This window comes from Hippocampus zosterae, chromosome 3 (genome assembly GCF_025434085.1).
Source record: "Hippocampus zosterae strain Florida chromosome 3, ASM2543408v3, whole genome shotgun sequence".
NCBI classification, from domain to species: Eukaryota; Metazoa; Chordata; class Actinopteri; order Syngnathiformes; family Syngnathidae; genus Hippocampus; species Hippocampus zosterae.
In genome coordinates, this window is record NC_067453.1 from 17,210,206 (window position 1) to 17,228,171 (window position 17,966).

A 17,966-nucleotide genomic window follows, 5' to 3' on the forward strand; every position below is an offset into this window, starting at 1 on the left:
GGGGACTGAGCTCAACCACAATATTGTTGCGGTTTTGGAGTGACTGCGCGCGATCGACAACAACATGGAGAAGTTGGAATCCGCGCTGCGGAAAGAGTTTTCCGATTCGGGCTGATCGGCGCCAGTGAAGAGATACAGACCACGGACTCAAGGCTGTCTGAAATTGTTGGCGGCCGTCCCTCCAAAACAAACAACGCTATCTGGCCTTTCCCCTGGATGGAAGTACGCATGGAATCTAGGGCCCCCACCATCACCCCCCTCCTTCTCGGCCATGGACTGATAAGCCGGGACTGTCTTCATGATGAGCGGACCTCGACGAAGCAGCTATGACCTGTACACACATACACATACACAACTGGACAACCACATGCGCATACACATTCTTGTTATCACATTCTTCATCGCTCCGATTCTTTTTTTCCCCCATGACGTGGTTCGATCTGCGGAGCGCACGTGTGCCCGTGCAGCTGGTCAGGACGGCCGCGTCGCGGTCACCCCCCACCCCCCTTCCCATTCATCCTCCCACTTATTACATGTTATGTCTTGTGACTTGTTGTAACTGCCATATGCTTATTTATGTGCTAGGGTCCTGGACTTAAATTATCCTCAGAAGAGGATAGTTCGAGTGTGTTTTTTTTCCTCTCTCTCTACCAAGCGTTTTCCTTTCTGAAGTCTGATTGTAATTTCCCCACTGCAGGACAAATGAAGGATATCTTAATCTTAAATACACTTGGCCTTTTCTCTTAAACATTGATCATTGATTAATCATCCATATTCTAATGTTAGACAGACTACGCATAGATTTTGAAAATATCTGGAGTTCATAATTTGATGTAGGCATTGGCAATTATCATGATGATATTTTTGGCCGACGAGTTCTTGGAAAATGAATAGTGTCCAAGGGTTAAGATAGATCAAGTACGTATATCGAGTAAATTCTGAAACTTGCTATATAAACCCATAAACCAACTACAACTAGCATAAATCGTAGTAACATTGTTTAAAAAAGGGTTTACTATTTCCTTGGGAATTTGTCGTCTCCACTGAGCATGCGCAGCCAAGTGGGCGGGGCCTGGACGTGGGCTGAGCTCCACTGTTGAGAATGTGTGTTTGTGTGTGCGTCTCTCTCCTCTACAAACACGAGATCACAACGTGATGAGATGTTCTACTTAACGGGGTTGTGTGTGTTTTTTTATTCAAACTTTCTTTGAATATTTTGTCCAATATATTCGTACTGTTTCGATGCCGTATTCCGACTCATTCCGCCCACGGGGACGCACAATTGACTGGCCGAGGAAAAACGACTTGGTTTCTGAAGAGTGTCCGCTTCCCCTCCACTCGATGAAGCGCTGCGATGCCCTCTGATTTTGTCTCCCTCCTCAGCTCGGACCTCGACCTCAATTCCCCCAAATCTCTCTACTCTAAAGGTGAGTCTTGGATGAATAAACGTGAAGCTGACGAGTTTTGGCCCATGTTTTAATAAGGGAATAATGCCCCCCTGCCGTTAGCTCGTTCCCGTTAATCTGCTAGCTAGCTGAGGTTAGCTTTTCTCGTCGTTAGCCATTTAGCTGAGCTAGCCGATTTAGTTAGCCGCCAATTGGCTCGTTCGCTCACGGCTACCTGCGTGCATGAGCTTCCTCGGGTCACATGCGCGGAGGAACCGGATATGCTCCGCGGGCTTTGTCTCATTCTAACACCTTGTGGTTCCGATAACGACGTCCCAGGTCGTTTATCTATATGAAACAGAGTTCTCGTGGGCTTCGCTCCAGATTATATTTGTAGTGAGTAAACAGACACCGTAGCTATTGGCGCCCATACTGATCACTAGCCTGACGCTAACTCCGCATTCTCTGAGGAGAAGTCGCACTCTTGTGTGCAGTGAACCCCCGTTTATCGCGGGGGGTGGGGGGGGGCATTCCAGACCCACCCACCAGCGATGGTACTAATCCGCGATATAGAGAGAGTCAATACAACTTTTTTTTCTTCCTGTTTCCCTCCTGCACGGCCTCATTTAAACAGTAAAACTTATTAGAACACACTTTAAAATATGCCTTTGCATCAGTTATCACTCCCAGTTGAACCTTATCAGTAAAACAAAGAAACGAGCTACAGAAAATTAGCAACAATGTGCAGCATGTGGTGCTGGTACTGGCTACAAGTGACTATGTTTACATTCAGTCAATATTTGGAGTCAGGTCAAAATCGTAATTTCAGAATAACCAGTTTATATGTGCGAGAAGAGGTAAAGTTACTCCCACATTTGAATAACCTGATTTAAACGGTGTTGCACTGACGTCTTGATCCAAACAGACAGTATTTCTGCCTGTTACTTTATACTATCGATAAAATGCATTATATTTCTTGTCACTCACCTCCTTCCTACAAAAGTATGAATTTGATTCGTATCTCTGAGCTTTACCATGATTGTTTACTTCTGCTTGTATATTTCCATATACAAATATGCCTGTCTATATAATCTGTGTCATTCTGCCATGAAAGTAATGTGAAAAGGCCACCCAAAATGTATTGAAATTAAGTTGGTCCTGGTGAGGATAAGATAATCTTTATTAGTCTCACAATGGAGAAATTCCCAATTCACAGCAGCAAAGTTATGAAAGGAAGAAGTAGAACAACAAAATATAGGAGCTGCTGGAAAGGACAAGCCAAAACTACTTCCTGTACTACAAAGACTAACATTCTTTTTGTTTAGCGCAAGAGCTTGCTGAGAACACAAACCACTGTCTCATTTGAAGGATGTAACCCGATTTCATTTACATGACACAGTATTCGGTTAGAATAGCTCTAACCCGGCCGGGTGTTTATTCAGGTTTTTTAAAGAGGTGGATTTTTCCCCCCATTCTTGCTTGGCGTTAAACTTCAGCTGTTCAACAGCCCAGGGTCTCCATTGTCGTGTTTTACACTTCATAATGAGCCACACATTTTCAATGGGAGACAGGTCTGGACTGCAGGCAGGCCAATCTAGTACCCACACACCCTATTACTACAGATCCTTGCTGTTGTAACACGTGCAGAATTGGTTTGGCATTGACTTGCTGAAATAAGCAGCAGACATTGCTTGGGTGGCAGCATGTTTCTCCAAAACCTGCATGTACCTTTCAACATTCATGGTATCTTCATAGATGTGTTACCCATGCGTTTTGGTACTGACAAAGCCCCATTACATCACAGATGCAGGCTTTGAATTTTGTGTCCACAGCTGTCCATATGGTTCTTTTCTTCTTTGGCCTGGAGGACACAACGTCCATAATTTCCAAAAGCTATTGGAAATGGATTCGTCAGAATCCACAATGTCACAATTCCAGAGTAGCCGGCGGCCTTTCTGGGTGTTGCTTTTGCTTTGCACATTTTTAGTTTTAATTTACACTTAAAGATGTCGTGCCAAACTGCATTTACACACATTGCTGTTTTGAAGTGTTCCTGAGCCCGTGTGGTGATATCTTGCACGCATGGATCTCTGGTTTTGATGCAGAGATCAAACGTCACGGGCATTCAATGTTGGTTTTTGTCCTTGCTGCTTACATGCAGTGAGGTCTCCAGATTCTCTGAACCATTCGATGATATTATGGATTATGAAATCCCACAATTCCTTGCAATTGTGGGTTGAGGAACATTATCTTAAACTGTTGAACTATTTTCCTACGTATTTGTTCACAAAGAGGTGAACCTCAACCCATCCTTGCTTGTGTATGACTTGAGCATGTCAGGGAAGCTCCTTTTATACCCAGTCACTGACCTACCTTTTGCCAGTTAGCCTGGAGTTTTCCAAACTGGAGTTTGATGAGCGTTCCTCAACTTTCTCAGTCTTTTTTGCTGCTTTAGTAAAGCATAAGTTAAAGATTATTTGCTAAACACAATAAAGTTTATCAATGTGAACATTACATATCTTACCTTTCAATTAAATATAGTTTGAGTTTGAACATGATTTCCAAATGCTTGTATTCTGTTTTTATGTTTAATACATCGTTCCAACTTCATGGGAATAGGGTTTGTGCAACATTCCTAGGAAATCATAATGCCTTATCACAGCTGTTATTTTAGGGTTCTACCTGATGCCTGCAAGCACCATATTGGAGACTTCTGTGTTACAGTAAATCTATGCTGAATTAGATTTTGGCACCTGGCGACCAAAAACATAATAAAGGAAAATACAACGTGCCGAATAATGCGTTGAGTTCCTACCATGTGCAAGGACCCTGAATGCACCACGTTGCTTGTGCAACAAGCGTGTGTATGAGTTTCTGATGTCCCTGAGTGAGCGTGCCTTAAACTGTTTATTGACACAGCAGGTGGCGTTTACTGTAAAACTCAACACAACTAAAATAAATACGCCTAGGCTTATGACGGTAACAAATTTAGCTTGAGCATAAATTGTCCCAGAAATGTTTGTGATAAACGATAATATTAATATACATTAATATAATTATAATAGTCCAATAATGTAATCCACCCATTTGAAGATACTTTTATTTCTTGAGAATCATTACAATTTTAATTATATAATGAAGAAAGACATTACAAATATACGAAATAAACCCCAATAATCAAAACCACAAAAAACAATCAACACACAATAAAATGGACGATCAGTCTCTGTAAACAAAAAAAGGCACAGGCTAATTTTGCTCATTCAGCCTCCAGTCTGCTAAAGCTGACATTGATTTCTGCAAGGATGTCAGCAGTGTGCTTTTCTGCAACATTAGTTTGTTTCCAAAAAAGCCCTCGTGGTAAGGGACTGTCGGGACGGCATTGATGGCACCCCACCTGTTTGGTTGACGTTTTGTTGTCAAACTGGGAAAACTGCAGTGGCTGGTTGTGTCTCGGGTAAAGTTGCATGCATGAGGCGTTGCCATGTTAAAAATGAACTCTCTTCATACATCTAATACATACCAAAAAAAAAAATCTAAATTCTGTGGCTCACCGTGGTCATTTGGCTTACATCCAAAGTAATGCCACATGTCAACTGTTGCTGTCGGTTGAGATACCAACTCAAATTGTATTTCTTCCAAATCTCTATCTACTACACATAGCCCGTCATGTTACAATTGGGTGCGCCTGGTGGCTTCAACAGCCTCTGAAAAATCCACTCTTCTTTATTTCCATCCATTTTCCGAATCGCTTGATCCTCACTAGGGTCGTGGGGGGTGCTGGAGCCTGCCATGCATGTTTTTGGAATGTGGGAGGAAACTGGAGCACCCGGAGAAAACCCACGCAGGGAGAACATGCAAACTCCACACAGGGAGGCCGGAGCTGGAATCGAACCCGGTACCTCTGCACTGTGAAGCCAACGTGCTAACCACTGGACTACCGGGCCGCCCTTCTTTATTTCTCTTTTGTTATTTTTTTTTTATCACGACAATCATGGCATGCTGTTTGTGGTTCAATGAGAAAAGAATTCAGGACATTATTATTAATGGTCTTGATAAATTCATTGTACAGCATAAATGTTGCAGGTTTGGTCTGCAGTTGTTAAAGCACTGGCATCTACCACTGGTGAAAGGGAAAATGAAATAGAGACTGTAGTAATATAGAATGTGGTAGAGCCAAATAAAAAAGTTTCCGGTAACATGAAATTTACGGACAAAGTTAGTTTTTTAACCCCCCCCCCATCAAAAATGTAAACAAAATAACCATAAAACAAGAAGACATTGAAACCGCTGCTCCGCGGCCGGCGCTGCCACCACCTATTTAGTTTTCTCCTCGCTCCGGACTCGGGGGTCCGGGGCGTGCCGCCGTCCTCCTCCGCCCTGTGTTTCCTCGGCGCGTGGTGTTCATCAAATAGTTCGCAGATTTTTTTCGATGCATCACTGAATGCTATTTTCTTAACATTACGGTGCGCGCACGCAACTGTAACACAGAAAACGCAGTTTAAACTCGTCGCAGATCGCGGCCGCCGCCATCTTTCAATGTTTTTGACAGACGACAGGGCAAACGACGCACGTGGTCAACTTGAATATCGCGAGAGTTTGCACCAATGTAAACCCCCTACACAAAAATGTAGGGGGTTGTTTGAAAAAAAATGCCGACCGTGAAGTTTCTTTTTCGACGTAGAAATTCTCGGTCGGTCGGGTTACCGGAAACACTGCATTTTTTTCTACGCCCAGTGTTATTGTCTTGCCAGCATGTCGGACCTCTATCGGAACCTTCCACCACACTTTAACTACTCCTCCACTAACATAGAACCTTTGGAGTAGCAGGGTGTTTGAACATAAAAAGCACAATACCCAGATCGGCGCATTTTTCAGCGAATTGTTTTGTTGCATTCTACAAAAAAAAAATTGGAGTGGGTGAGTTTGTGAATCGGTGAGTGTTCACTGTTATTTGGAGTTGTGTGGAGAGTGAGATAGCAGAGCTCTTTTTGTTTTTGTTGTTGGTTTTTTTTCTGTTTTTTTTTTTTGTTTGGCGAGGCTTGACTCAAATCTGAGGTATCCAAGTCACGTGCCCTGACTTCACAATGGTGCTGCCACTTCGCACGACTGGCTGGCATCACCTTGACACCCAAAAGAGAGTGGGCTGGGCTTTGTGCTGGATTCAGTAGCTCTTCATAGGTTGCACATGAGGCGTGTAACCTTTTAGACGTTCCTTGCAAATACTCCAAGACTCTCCCATCTCAGAGATGTAGTCACTACTAACCATCGCTCATGCCGCAGCCACCTCTCAGTTTCTGCTAATTCACGTCGAAATGGCACATTTCATTTAAAGGCGGAAGCAGATAGCACTGGTGCACTGCAAGCTTTATTCTGCTACTAATTCTACCCACTGGTCGTTCACATTTTGATTGCATGTCACTGAAGAAATGTCTGCAATCATAGCCTTTGCCCTATTTGTCTGAGCCACTGTTGCCGTTTCAGTTTGATTGCACTGTGAAGGGTACTTGTGAGCTGGCAGTAAACAATTGCTCTGTGACCCTGAAGCTGCTCACTCAAGTCTGTCTTTATGACACACGATTGTTGATCCTTTTTTTTCTCTTGATTTTCCATGATAAATTTAGTATGTCTGCAGATCAGAGATTGAGTTAATACAATGCCTACCGTGCAGTTGAGAGAGGGGCCATCTAGTCAAGTTGAATTGTGTTAATGCCGTACACATCTTGCTACAGTATTTAACCCTGGAGAACCCAAAAAACCCTTTTCATCTTTGGAAAATTATGAATTATACATTAAATGACTGCTATATGTTCACTGAACACCAAAATGTTTTTTTTTTTTCAAATATTCAATGCTTTAATCCTAATTTTGGATTAGGGCCAAATTTGTCCCTTTGGGATTTAAGGGGGGTAGCATTTGAGTAGCAGAATTTATAGGGGGTGGGGTGGCACTGTCTTTTGAAATCTCAGGTGTTGAATAATTTAACTACATTTTGTACCAGAGGTCTGACAGTTTATTCATTCTACTGAGTATGATAAACAAACAATCATTTTACTGTACTCACAGAAAGTAAAAAAAAAATCCACACTATTTTATTTTTAAAAAATGCTAAAGCGGCGCTGTCGGGCAGACAAAAAGCCTCGTTTACACATGCAATACGCAACATCCTGTAAACTAGTACCTACGGTCAGACTGCCTCTTGTTTACACAGAACTTGTAAACGAAGGCAGAGTGCCAGGCTGTCTGCCGTATTAATTTTATATAGTTTTCTGGCATTTCATAACGGGGGTATGGCAACATCAGTAGCGACTCTGCCCCTCCTATTTACACAGTAACAGATACGACAGAGGTTCAATTGCCGCCGCTGCTGAGTTGTTTATGTCTTGAGCTGTTAACACATAGCAACGTGGCACAACTCCAGTGTCACCACTGTAGTTGGTAGTATACCAACTACGCCGGCCATTTATGATTGACCGGTCCAGTGAACCTTTAATGCCTACCTGTAATAGGTGAACATCTGCAACATTTTATATATATATATATATATATATATATATATATATATATATATATGTATATATATATATATATATATATATATATATGTATATATATTAGAGCTGTCAGTTTTGTGCGTTTTTATTGGCATTAATTTAAATAAATTAAATTACCGTATTTTCACGACTATAAGGCGCCATTAAAAGTCTTAAATTTTCTCCAAAATGGACAGGACGCCTTATGGTGCGGAGCGTCCTTTATATGCGCTGAGTTCCAAAATCTGACTGACAGCCGACACGCTGTTTATATAGAGAAAAGGCGGAAGTGACTGTGGCCAGCCATGCGGGAAAGAAGTCGGCCAATCAGGGAAGGGTGGGCGTGTATATATACATATATGGAGAGAGAGAGGGAGAGAGAGGACAGGCAAGCTAGTCCGCCAATGGTGAAGGGTGGGCGTGTAAGTGGACGCTAGACGCCTCAAGCCAGTACCAACACTTGTATAGAGTGTGGCAATGTGCATTGTTGCAAAACAACTCCGGTTTTGGTTTCTAAGAACCCCTGAAAATAAATTCGACAAAAAGACACGCCTACGAAGCTCAGTTCAAACTTAAAGCCACCGGTTATGCTTTTGGCATGCGTGCCCATCTCACAGCAGCGGTGAAAAAAACAAGTCAAGCAAATGAACTCTGAGCTTGCCGTTATTCCCGGAGGGTTGACTAAAGAACTCCAACCGCTGGACATTGGCATCAACCGGGAGTTCAAAGTAAAGTTGCAAACGGCATGGGAACAATGGATGATCGGTGGCAAACACAACTTTACAAAGAGTGAGAGGCAGCGCTTGGCGAGTTACGCCACAATACGCAACAACGAGAGGGAACGCGGTGTTTTTGATGGATTACGGTACTTGCACAATTGTTCAATTCTTTCTACACACACACGCGCTGGCACCATGTTTCGCTCTGTTCTTTACTTTCAAATGTGGGAAAGCTTCACACGAGAGAAATGTTGACTTTGCTGTTACTACTTCTTTCCGCTCGGCAATGCGTAGCAACTCACACTAGCATGTGATGCGTTCAATGACAACTGGGATGTGCAGTCCTCTGCTTCTGATACAGAGGACGAGGACTTTGATGGATTTCTGGGTGATGATTGATCGAAAAACGTGAGAACATTGTACGATGGCTAAATAAAATACACCCGAACTCAGTTCTGCTTCGTTGCCTTTTTAAAAACGTGTTTTTATCTTATCTGTATGTCTTGGCATGCTACCGTATGCTTCAAGCTAACGTGTTAGAGTGCGCGCATGCATGCCGTATGTTTAAGCTGGCGTATGTTTTACCACTGTAAAACTGCGGCCATTCGTACGGTGCGTCCTGTGTATGTGTAAAATACAGAAATGTCACCCATTAATGAGACTGCGGCCATTAGTACGATGCGTCGAATAGTCGTGAAAATACGGTAGTAGTTTCCTCGTCTCCCCTTGCGCTGACTTCAATAATGTTTCGCTAGTTGTGTACTGGACTGTATGTGACGCACGGCTACCGTCCGTGTTCAACACAAAACGCAAAGCAATGATGGTGCATTCATTGCGCCTAGGAAAGGGCAGATAGGTGACGTTTAACATGAATAAAACGGCGCTTGAATCGGATTTTACCGATACCCATCAATGCATCGTGATGAATCGCGATTTCACCCGTCAATCGCGTCGTACCGAGTGAATGAGCCGATGCACTCGGATCGCGCACGTGCGCATCGATGTATCGATTAATATCGATTATTTTCCACACCCTTAATTAGAACACATTTTTGATGGAAAAGCAGCCACATGCTGTGCAAAACGGTAAGATTGGTATTTTGTTAATGATGAAGCCACAGATCAACATTGCAACTCCTTAGCATTTTGAAAGATGGAAAGCTTGGAAAAGGGACCTGAAGTATGCTGCACGAGAAGCCAATTACCTGTAGGTCACCCCTCTAGTCCCGGGTTGAATTTTATTCTAAATTTGAACACGCAACCTTAATTGCATTGCACAGCTTATATTTCTATATTTAGCTGCAAATGTGTGCGAAACACTCACGCAGGAGAGCGGTGTTGATGGGCGGAAAGACCAAGGGGGCTTTAACACAACAGAAATAAAACATCTCTTGTGTTGATCCTGATTTTCCATTGTCCACCGTCTGGCCGTCAACATGCCAATGCTCCTGCATCATTGGCACTTCTACCGGTTTTTAGACTAACACTCCAGTTCTTCATTTGGCTTATTTACTTTAAAACTTCTTGAACTCCTCTGTGATTTTGTGAACTTCTCAAAGAGCTCATTTTAACCAGTATCTTAATATCAAACATGCAACTCAAAAGTTTTCTCAAATGGTCTTTTTTTTTTTTAGAACCTCACGAAAATGCATTGATGCAAACTTAAAGCATGCTACTAAGCACCAATTGGTGGGCCTAACCCGGGGGTCGGCATCCCGCGGCTCTTTAGCGCCGCCCTAGTGGCTCCCTGGGTCTTTTTAAAAATGTTTTAAATGGAAAAAGATGGGGGAGGTAAAATATATTTTTTGTTTGAATATGGTTTCTGTAGGAGGACAAACATTCTTAACATTTTCCGATGCTGTAAAAATGTGTCGAATAAGTATTACATATCAACATTTCAGTCACTGAAGATTTGCCTCATAGCCTGCGACACACGTTTCTATTAGCAGGGTGGGATGCCAGGCTGTTGTAAGAAGAAACGTGTTTCATGTCATTCACAGAGGGAACTGGCAAATAATGGCAATCTGAAAAACCGAGAGAAGCGTTTTAAAACTGTACACGTCAGCTACGAAAGTTAACACGATGGAAACGAGCGTCCCGTGCCTCGTTCATCTCAGCCTGCAGAGGAAAAAAAACATTTCATTAGGAAGGCTCATTGTGTATTTGTCGCCAATTTAGTGATTTTGATAGTATGCTAATATGGATACATACAGTGTGTGTTGCCTTCTTTCTAAGGCTTTTTTGTTGCGGCTCCAGGCACATTTGTTTCTCGTATTTTTTGGTCCAGTATGGCTCGTTCAACATTTTGGTTTGCCTACCCCTGGCCTAACCTAATGTTGTTTTCTGATAGAAAAAAAACAATTCATTTCACAAACCGAAAAACTGCATTTGAGGCGGGCACACAAGGAAAATGCAACTGTAATCCGCACAGTCTATGTAACCCAATGCTGTGTGTGTGTGTATTTCTGTGTGCGTCTATAAGCCAAATATTAGCTTGGTTATTTGAGTGTTGACCCACCGTTTTCTTTCCAGCTCAATGTTTGCATTAGACATGCGTACCCTCGACCCTCATTTTTCCTTGGATGTGAATGTGGCTCGTGACTAGTATAGGGTGCACAACAAATTGCTTTTGGAAATACAGGAAACTCATTAAGCATAATTATAACTATGATTTCTTAGGGGGTGTTTTTTCCTGCACGGGTGCCTGCGATTCTCATTAGTCACCCAAAACGCATACAAAGAAATGTAATACGCACTTGCCAGCCATGTTTTCAAAACATGCCATCTCACGTTTCATTGACTCATCCGCTTCTGCCGGTATCGACCACCGGCCACTCTCTCGAGATATAGCGTTCAGTTGAAGTTGCCACCGCCACATTTTCATTTTGCCCAAGCAAGGCCACTCTAATATATATTTGAGAAAAAAAAACTAGATGGAAGGGGTTGAAGCCACACACATCATCCTGTTAACTTATCACTATATCCTTGCACAGAAAAGATGCGAGTAGTCCAAAAAGCCAGATCAGTGGGGTTTGAGAAGAATCAGATGATCTTTGTCTTGTGTCCATCACAAGTGCATTGTTATCTGTTCAAGAGTATAATTAAAGCTGCAGCGTTTTAGTGCAGGGATGCATTCTGTTGCTACATATTTCTTATGTGCACCAAAAACATTGCCCCTGTGAATAGCCATTCGGCTGGCACCCCCCACCACCCCTCCAACCACAAAGCCAGCTGCAAAGAATATAAATGGACCAGTGACCTTGTCACGTGACAAAACCTTTTAGGCATGTGTAATATCAGCTGCGCGCGCCTCTAACGTGAGCTAATTTAATTTGTCTAAAATACAGTCTAATGTTAGTCCGTCCACCTTGAGTCTGCTTATTCGTACCCACCTTGAATTGAACTTGTACAGATATCTTCTGACAGCTACAAAAACAAATCCAGAAGCAATACCAAAACATGACTGCAACTTTATCATTTATTTATATATAACTCCTACTTTGGCATCCCTTCACTGGCTCCCCATTCATTTTAGAATTATTTTTAAGATCCTCCTCTTTGTTTTCAAATCTCTGAATAATCTCGCGCCACCTTACCTCTCTGAGCTCATACGCCCCTACACCCCTACCCGGCCCTGCCCGGCGCCTCAGGTCTGTGGACCAGTCTTTGCTAGACGTACCAAGAACTAAACTGAGGCTCAGAGGGGATCGAGCCTTTTCTGTTGCTGGTCCATCTCTCTGGAATGACCTCCCACTGAACATTCGGCAAGCCTCCTCGCTGCCCATCTTTAAAGCCCTCCTCAAAACTCACTTGTATTCTTTGGCGTTTGACTCAGCATGACTTAGATTTGCTCTTGATTTTACTGCTTGGTGCTTTCTACCGCCTTATTACTGATTCGTCTTACTGTTTATTGTATATGTTAAATCGCTCCATGTACAGCACTTTGTATGCAGCGATGGCTGTTTGAAAGTGCTCTATAAATACTGTTGACTTTATCGGCAGATGGGAAATGTGAAATTTAAACAATTCCAAAGTTGCTGCGGGATCTGTCTGGCTTTCCAATGATGTGGTGTAGACATGATGCATTTTTATTTTAAAAATCAACACTGTTACGAACTCGGGTAACCGAGTTAGGAAGGGGGATCCAAAAAACGTAGACAAAAACAAGGTCTCCGAAGTAAGACAATTTAATGTCCAAACCGAAAATAAGCGAGAACATAAAGCGCTGGTCCACAATGAGGACCAGGAGGTAAATCAAAAACGACTAACAAAAGGTGCTTGCACAAAAGAGCAAGAAAAAGAAAGTAAAGCCCACAAACTACGAACGAAAGACAATGTAACACTTTGTACACGCAAGAAAAGCCAGATCATCAAAACAAAATAGTACTCACACACAAACTTGGTACCGAGACGACACGCGAAAACACGACGAGGTCAAAAGCCACTAGTCAATGAGCAATGAGGTAAGCAATGCCAAAAACGATACTCCCACAACAGGTGTCGAACGTAGGAGTCCTTAAATAGTGTCTCTATTGATTAATGATTGCCAGCAGGTGTGCTAGAGAGACCGCTCCTGCCACCTGCTGGCCAGACCGAAAAACCGAAATGTGACAAACACATTTCCACCAACATTGAATGGAAAATGTTACATTGTCAATTTATTCAAGGCTGGTCACTCGTGGGAAGGTTTACCACTATTCTGTGCTTTTTCATTTTGTGGACAATGTCTCTTAGTTGTCCGCTGGAGTCCTGAAGCTTTAGGAATGACTTTGGAACCCGTTCTTACCGGTGATTCTGTGTTTACGTCTGTTATCTTTGTCTGATCTTTACATTTGTTTGATGATTTTAAACATTCACATGTGGATAAACGATGCCCAAAAATGTAATTATAGAAGGGGGCAAATACTTTTTCGGGGAAGTGTACTTGGCCATTTATTTTTTAAAATAATTTGCATTTAGTAGGGTTTTTAACAACACTCTTCTCTATGTAGTGTTCAATTTAGAACACCTTTAAAGAGACCTTAAAGATGCTGATTCGGTCTCACCTAGAAGAGATGGTGTCCTCTATGGGAAGTTGAGTGACCTCTATGGCAATCTCTGCTACGTCAAACTGCTCCGGGCCACATAAATAACAGGAAGTTTCTTGGCTAATGCTCCGAAGCATTCTAAAGTGCCATGGGCTCCAGTCGAACCGGTGCAATGACATAAATTAATCCAGTGTTGACACATCATATCACATGTCCACACTGGTTTCCTCGCTGGCCTGATAATATACAGTAGGTCAGGTGTCATGGCCCATATTTGGCAAAAGTGAATTACGGGTGTTCTAATTTAATCATGTAAAGCTAATTTGTATTGCGTATATTGCATATACATTGCATTCTAAACTCACATCCACAGACCTCCAATCCTGTCCACATGGCTCTGATAAGATGTGTTGCTTTGTCACATACTGAACCCTGTAAGAAAAACCTTTTTTTTGGACCATTCAATATTGTTGTGAAAAGCAGTTTCAAGTTTGTTGTTGTTGTTTTTTTTAATACCTCTGTAATTTAAGAGCACCATTGTTGTTGCATTTTAAAAATGTTGGCATTTGAAGCATGATATGTCCAGTGCTATTTTGTTGAGACACTCCAATTTCCTGTTGGTAACAACTTGAATCCCTCTGGACAAAAGCTTGCAGTGCTTCAGCAACTCTATTCGTAAAGCAGATTATATCGAGATGAACAATAGACAGTTGATGGGTCCTTTTTTTTTTGTTTGTTTGTTCTGTGTTTTTTGTTTCTTTTGTCCGATGTAAGATGCTCATGTGAGAGGCATTGCCTTTGCTGTGTCCATCTGTCAATGGTGTTGCTGATGTCACTGCGGATCATGTGTCTTGTCACTTTCAACATTATGCCGGTGTTCAGTGATTGGCGGGTATCAAATGACTACTCCACATAACTGGCGGCGCTAATGCACAGCTGAAATAGCCATGCTCGGGTTTTGATAACACCACATTCTCCTAGCAACCAGACTACCTAATCGCCTATGTAGGCCATTGAGCTGGGTTTATTCCAGGGGCGCCGTGCTCCTTGGTAATAAGTTTCTTGGAATCACGTTGCTGTCAAGTATCCAGGAATGCTTCTGTGGGTTTCAACTCGCTAAACCCCTCCACTGGTGGATAATTGTATTAATCCTGGGGTGCCATTTGTTGTTTCAGTTTCGCCTGTGGAATTTGTAGACGTAGGAAATGTTTTGCTCTTGATATCCGGGTCTTCTTTCACCCTATTCCAGTACTGTATTTCTTTTTGAAGAGCAAACTGAGAGTATAACTTGAGTGACGTACAATACCATCATATTGTACGGAGAAAATGGGTGACTGGTCTGTAGCTGTCTGAAAACAAATAAATCCATGACAGTATAAATATATCTCCTCCACTAAATTGACCCCAAATCTTCATTTTGAACAACTACGATTCCAGCTTTGAATTGTTGAGGCTTTTCCAGTGTGACTGTGAAAGTGTGCCTCCCAATATTAGTCTACCGGTCAGATGCTCTTTTGTGTGAATGGGCAAGTACCCCCGCATAAGACTAGGTGCTGTGGTTTTTCCATTTGTTTGGATAACACTTTTCTATAGTTTCTCCTGTAGAAAACTGCTATAAATTCAGTATCTGGCCAACTTTGATATAGCTATGGCCGACGTGCTATTGGAACCCACTGACTGCTGCAAACGGGGAGAAACATTTTCTCTCTTCAATTTTAAGTTCCTTTATTGGCCAAGTTTCCGAATGCGTTTTTCCACCTGATTTTATTTAACACTATCATTTAGTAGTTATTGCACTGTAACACTTAAGCTCACAGTTCTTGCAATCTCTATTACAGTGAGTAAGCTCACAGTTCTTGCGATCTCTATTAGAGTGAGTGAGTCACTGTTGCATAGTTTTTCCTTTTTAAAACATGCTGTATCCGCTTCATCTATTATTTCAGAGTCTGTATATGACCTCCTCCCCAAAGAGCTCCAGCTCCAGCAGTCATCCACCCAGACCGACCCAACCACCATGAGCCAGAAGAGCGGAGGAGAGGCGGGGCCTCCTCCGTCTGCAGCCTTGGCTTCAGGTGAGCCACCGAATCAGCCGACAGATGCCATGGTCTGCGATCAGGTTCCCCTTGCTCAATTGTTCTCCAATAATCGTGGGAGAGCAGGAGGAAATTTGACCTTAAATGGCGACTAGGGGCAACTTGACCCTTTCACTGGTTCCCAAGACAAATGAATCCGTCACCATATGATGCATTTCAAGATTCCCTTCATAGCTGTTCAACTGATTACTGCTCTGATTTCAAACTGTTGCAGTCGTAGTAGCAGCGGCATGGCTCACCGTTAGTGTTTGTGTGAGGATGCCACGTTCATCCATATTGCAACCGCAATGTGTGCATGCTGCTCTTAACTCTCCGACTTTTAAAAATGAATTCATACCAAGACTAAGTGACATTAATCATGCTAAGGTTTTTTTTTTAACTATATATAGTCTGCCACTCCCACATTGAACTCAGCAGCCGGCACTGCCTGTAGGCTGAATGATAATATAAGTAAATTGAAGGGGTGGAGGGGTCTGTATTAATGACATTTAACGTTTCCATCGAGCTTGCTCATCTGATAAAGGAAATGTGTACGTCAAGGTACCACAGTACATTAAAACAAGTAGTTTTGATAAGTGGAGGCATCCAGGGGGTCTCCAGTTTTGCTTGTGGCTGTTCTGTTTGTCCTCCCTGTCCTGCCTTCTCAGCCATGACATTTTTCATCTAAGAGCCTGTCCTGGTTTTTGGTGAAGCCATTCTTTGGTCAATTCCAACGTGGGCCTCAGGGCATTTCCATGTCGAAAGGCCCCATAATTACATTTGTATTAAGGCCTACATCCCATGCATCATTTCAGCTATTTTAAACTCAAGTGAAATGATGTCTGCCTATTCAAGCTGTTGTTCACTGACAGGATCCCTAACAGACTTTGTCATTTCACTCACCTTTTTTTCTGCACGTCTCCCTGTGATGCTTGTGCTTGATGATTTTTGTCACTCTGCTTTTTTGGGGCATTTGAAAATTAACATTTGGGTCATCCAATCTTACATTGCAGTGAAACATCAATGCAGCATCATCTGCCGGCGCAGATCAGGACACTGGCTGTTGCCTCAAATAACCCATTTATTCCGACATCACCCTTATGAGAGGCTGTAATGTGTAATAATGTAGTTTGTGCCAATGTGCTATTCTTTCAGTTACCAACACACATCTTTACACATCTTTCTGAAGGTGTCAATATAGCGAGTGGTAGTGTTTCGGCGTTTTAGAAAAAGTAGTTAAGAAACAAGAATCAATGTGTGGTTCTCACTTCTATAGTAAACACTCAAAGTTGGAAATTCCAAGTAATTAAAGTTATAAATACCGTATTGTTCTTGAGAGAAGCTGCCATTAGTCCACAAAAAAAGAAAGGATCTACATATCCTAATAAAACAGTGAAGTTGCTTTTTCATTGGACTGGACAAATTCATGTGGTCTGACCTGGAATCGTGGTTAAGGAGAGACACCATCATTATAAGTGGGAATGATTTTAGCCTGGAATACTAATACAAACTGGTCAACAGTGTTATTATTGAGACAGCTGCACTGTTAATGAATCTTTTTTTCTATCCTGACCCTAAACAGTGCTGATCGGAAGCATGAGATGCTGTAAAGTCCCTCTGAGGATCAGGAGCCAAATGAATGCTTCAAAACATCACAAAGCAGTGCTCCCTCCACAATTTGAAGATATCCAATTTACTGATTGACAGAGTCTTGAATGATCAGCTCTCTTGTTGCTCATTGGCTGTCTCGTTTTTATTGCAGGAAGTTCCCTCTGAGGCAGGGAGTGTCTGCATATAAAATGGTCTGCAGTTCACTGCTCCATAGGTCAGAGGCTTGTTTATTCTGTCTCTATGGCTACGCTCAGTCCCAACAAAATCTTCCAATTGGCATGCGCAAAATACTTTTGATTACTGAATGCACATTGCACAAAGTGTAAGATAAACCCTGGCAACCCTGGCAAATTTAATTTGACTCCACATTACCAGCTTGCAAATTGGGCTTATGGATGAAAGTTCTGAACAGATTTTGTTAAGTTTCTTTCTGGCAATGTGTATGTACAAATTTGTAGTTTGCTTTTGTTTTTTGTAAACGAAGCATGTCCGTTTTATCATATTGATTTATGGGAGAAAGGGTTTTGTAGGAATCAAAACATTGTGGGACCTATCGTACCCTTCTCAACTTTAACTTCAGAATTTGTGAACAATGCTTGACAGCTCTCGCATGCACAGT

At 42.3% G+C, this 17,966-nt stretch overlaps 1 protein-coding gene across 3 annotated transcripts in view; it reads left to right on the forward strand.

Moving 5' to 3' along the window:
- The first annotated feature begins 1,073 nt into the window (after nt 1-1,073).
- Nucleotides 1,074-17,966, forward strand: part of LOC127597279 (nuclear factor of activated T-cells 5-like) — a 32,804-nt gene continuing 15,911 nt past the window's right edge. The window contains exons 1-2 of one of the 3 annotated variants that reach the window (XM_052060213.1): nt 1,074-1,427; nt 15,608-15,736. In XM_052060213.1, the coding sequence (XP_051916173.1) occupies nt 1,355-1,427; nt 15,608-15,736 (202 nt within the window). In that variant the 5' untranslated portion in view covers nt 1,074-1,354. Of the gene's footprint in view, nt 1,428-15,607; nt 15,737-17,318; nt 17,562-17,966 lie in introns of those variants that run through there. The other 2 variants (XM_052060215.1, XM_052060214.1) reach the window with 2 other exon arrangements.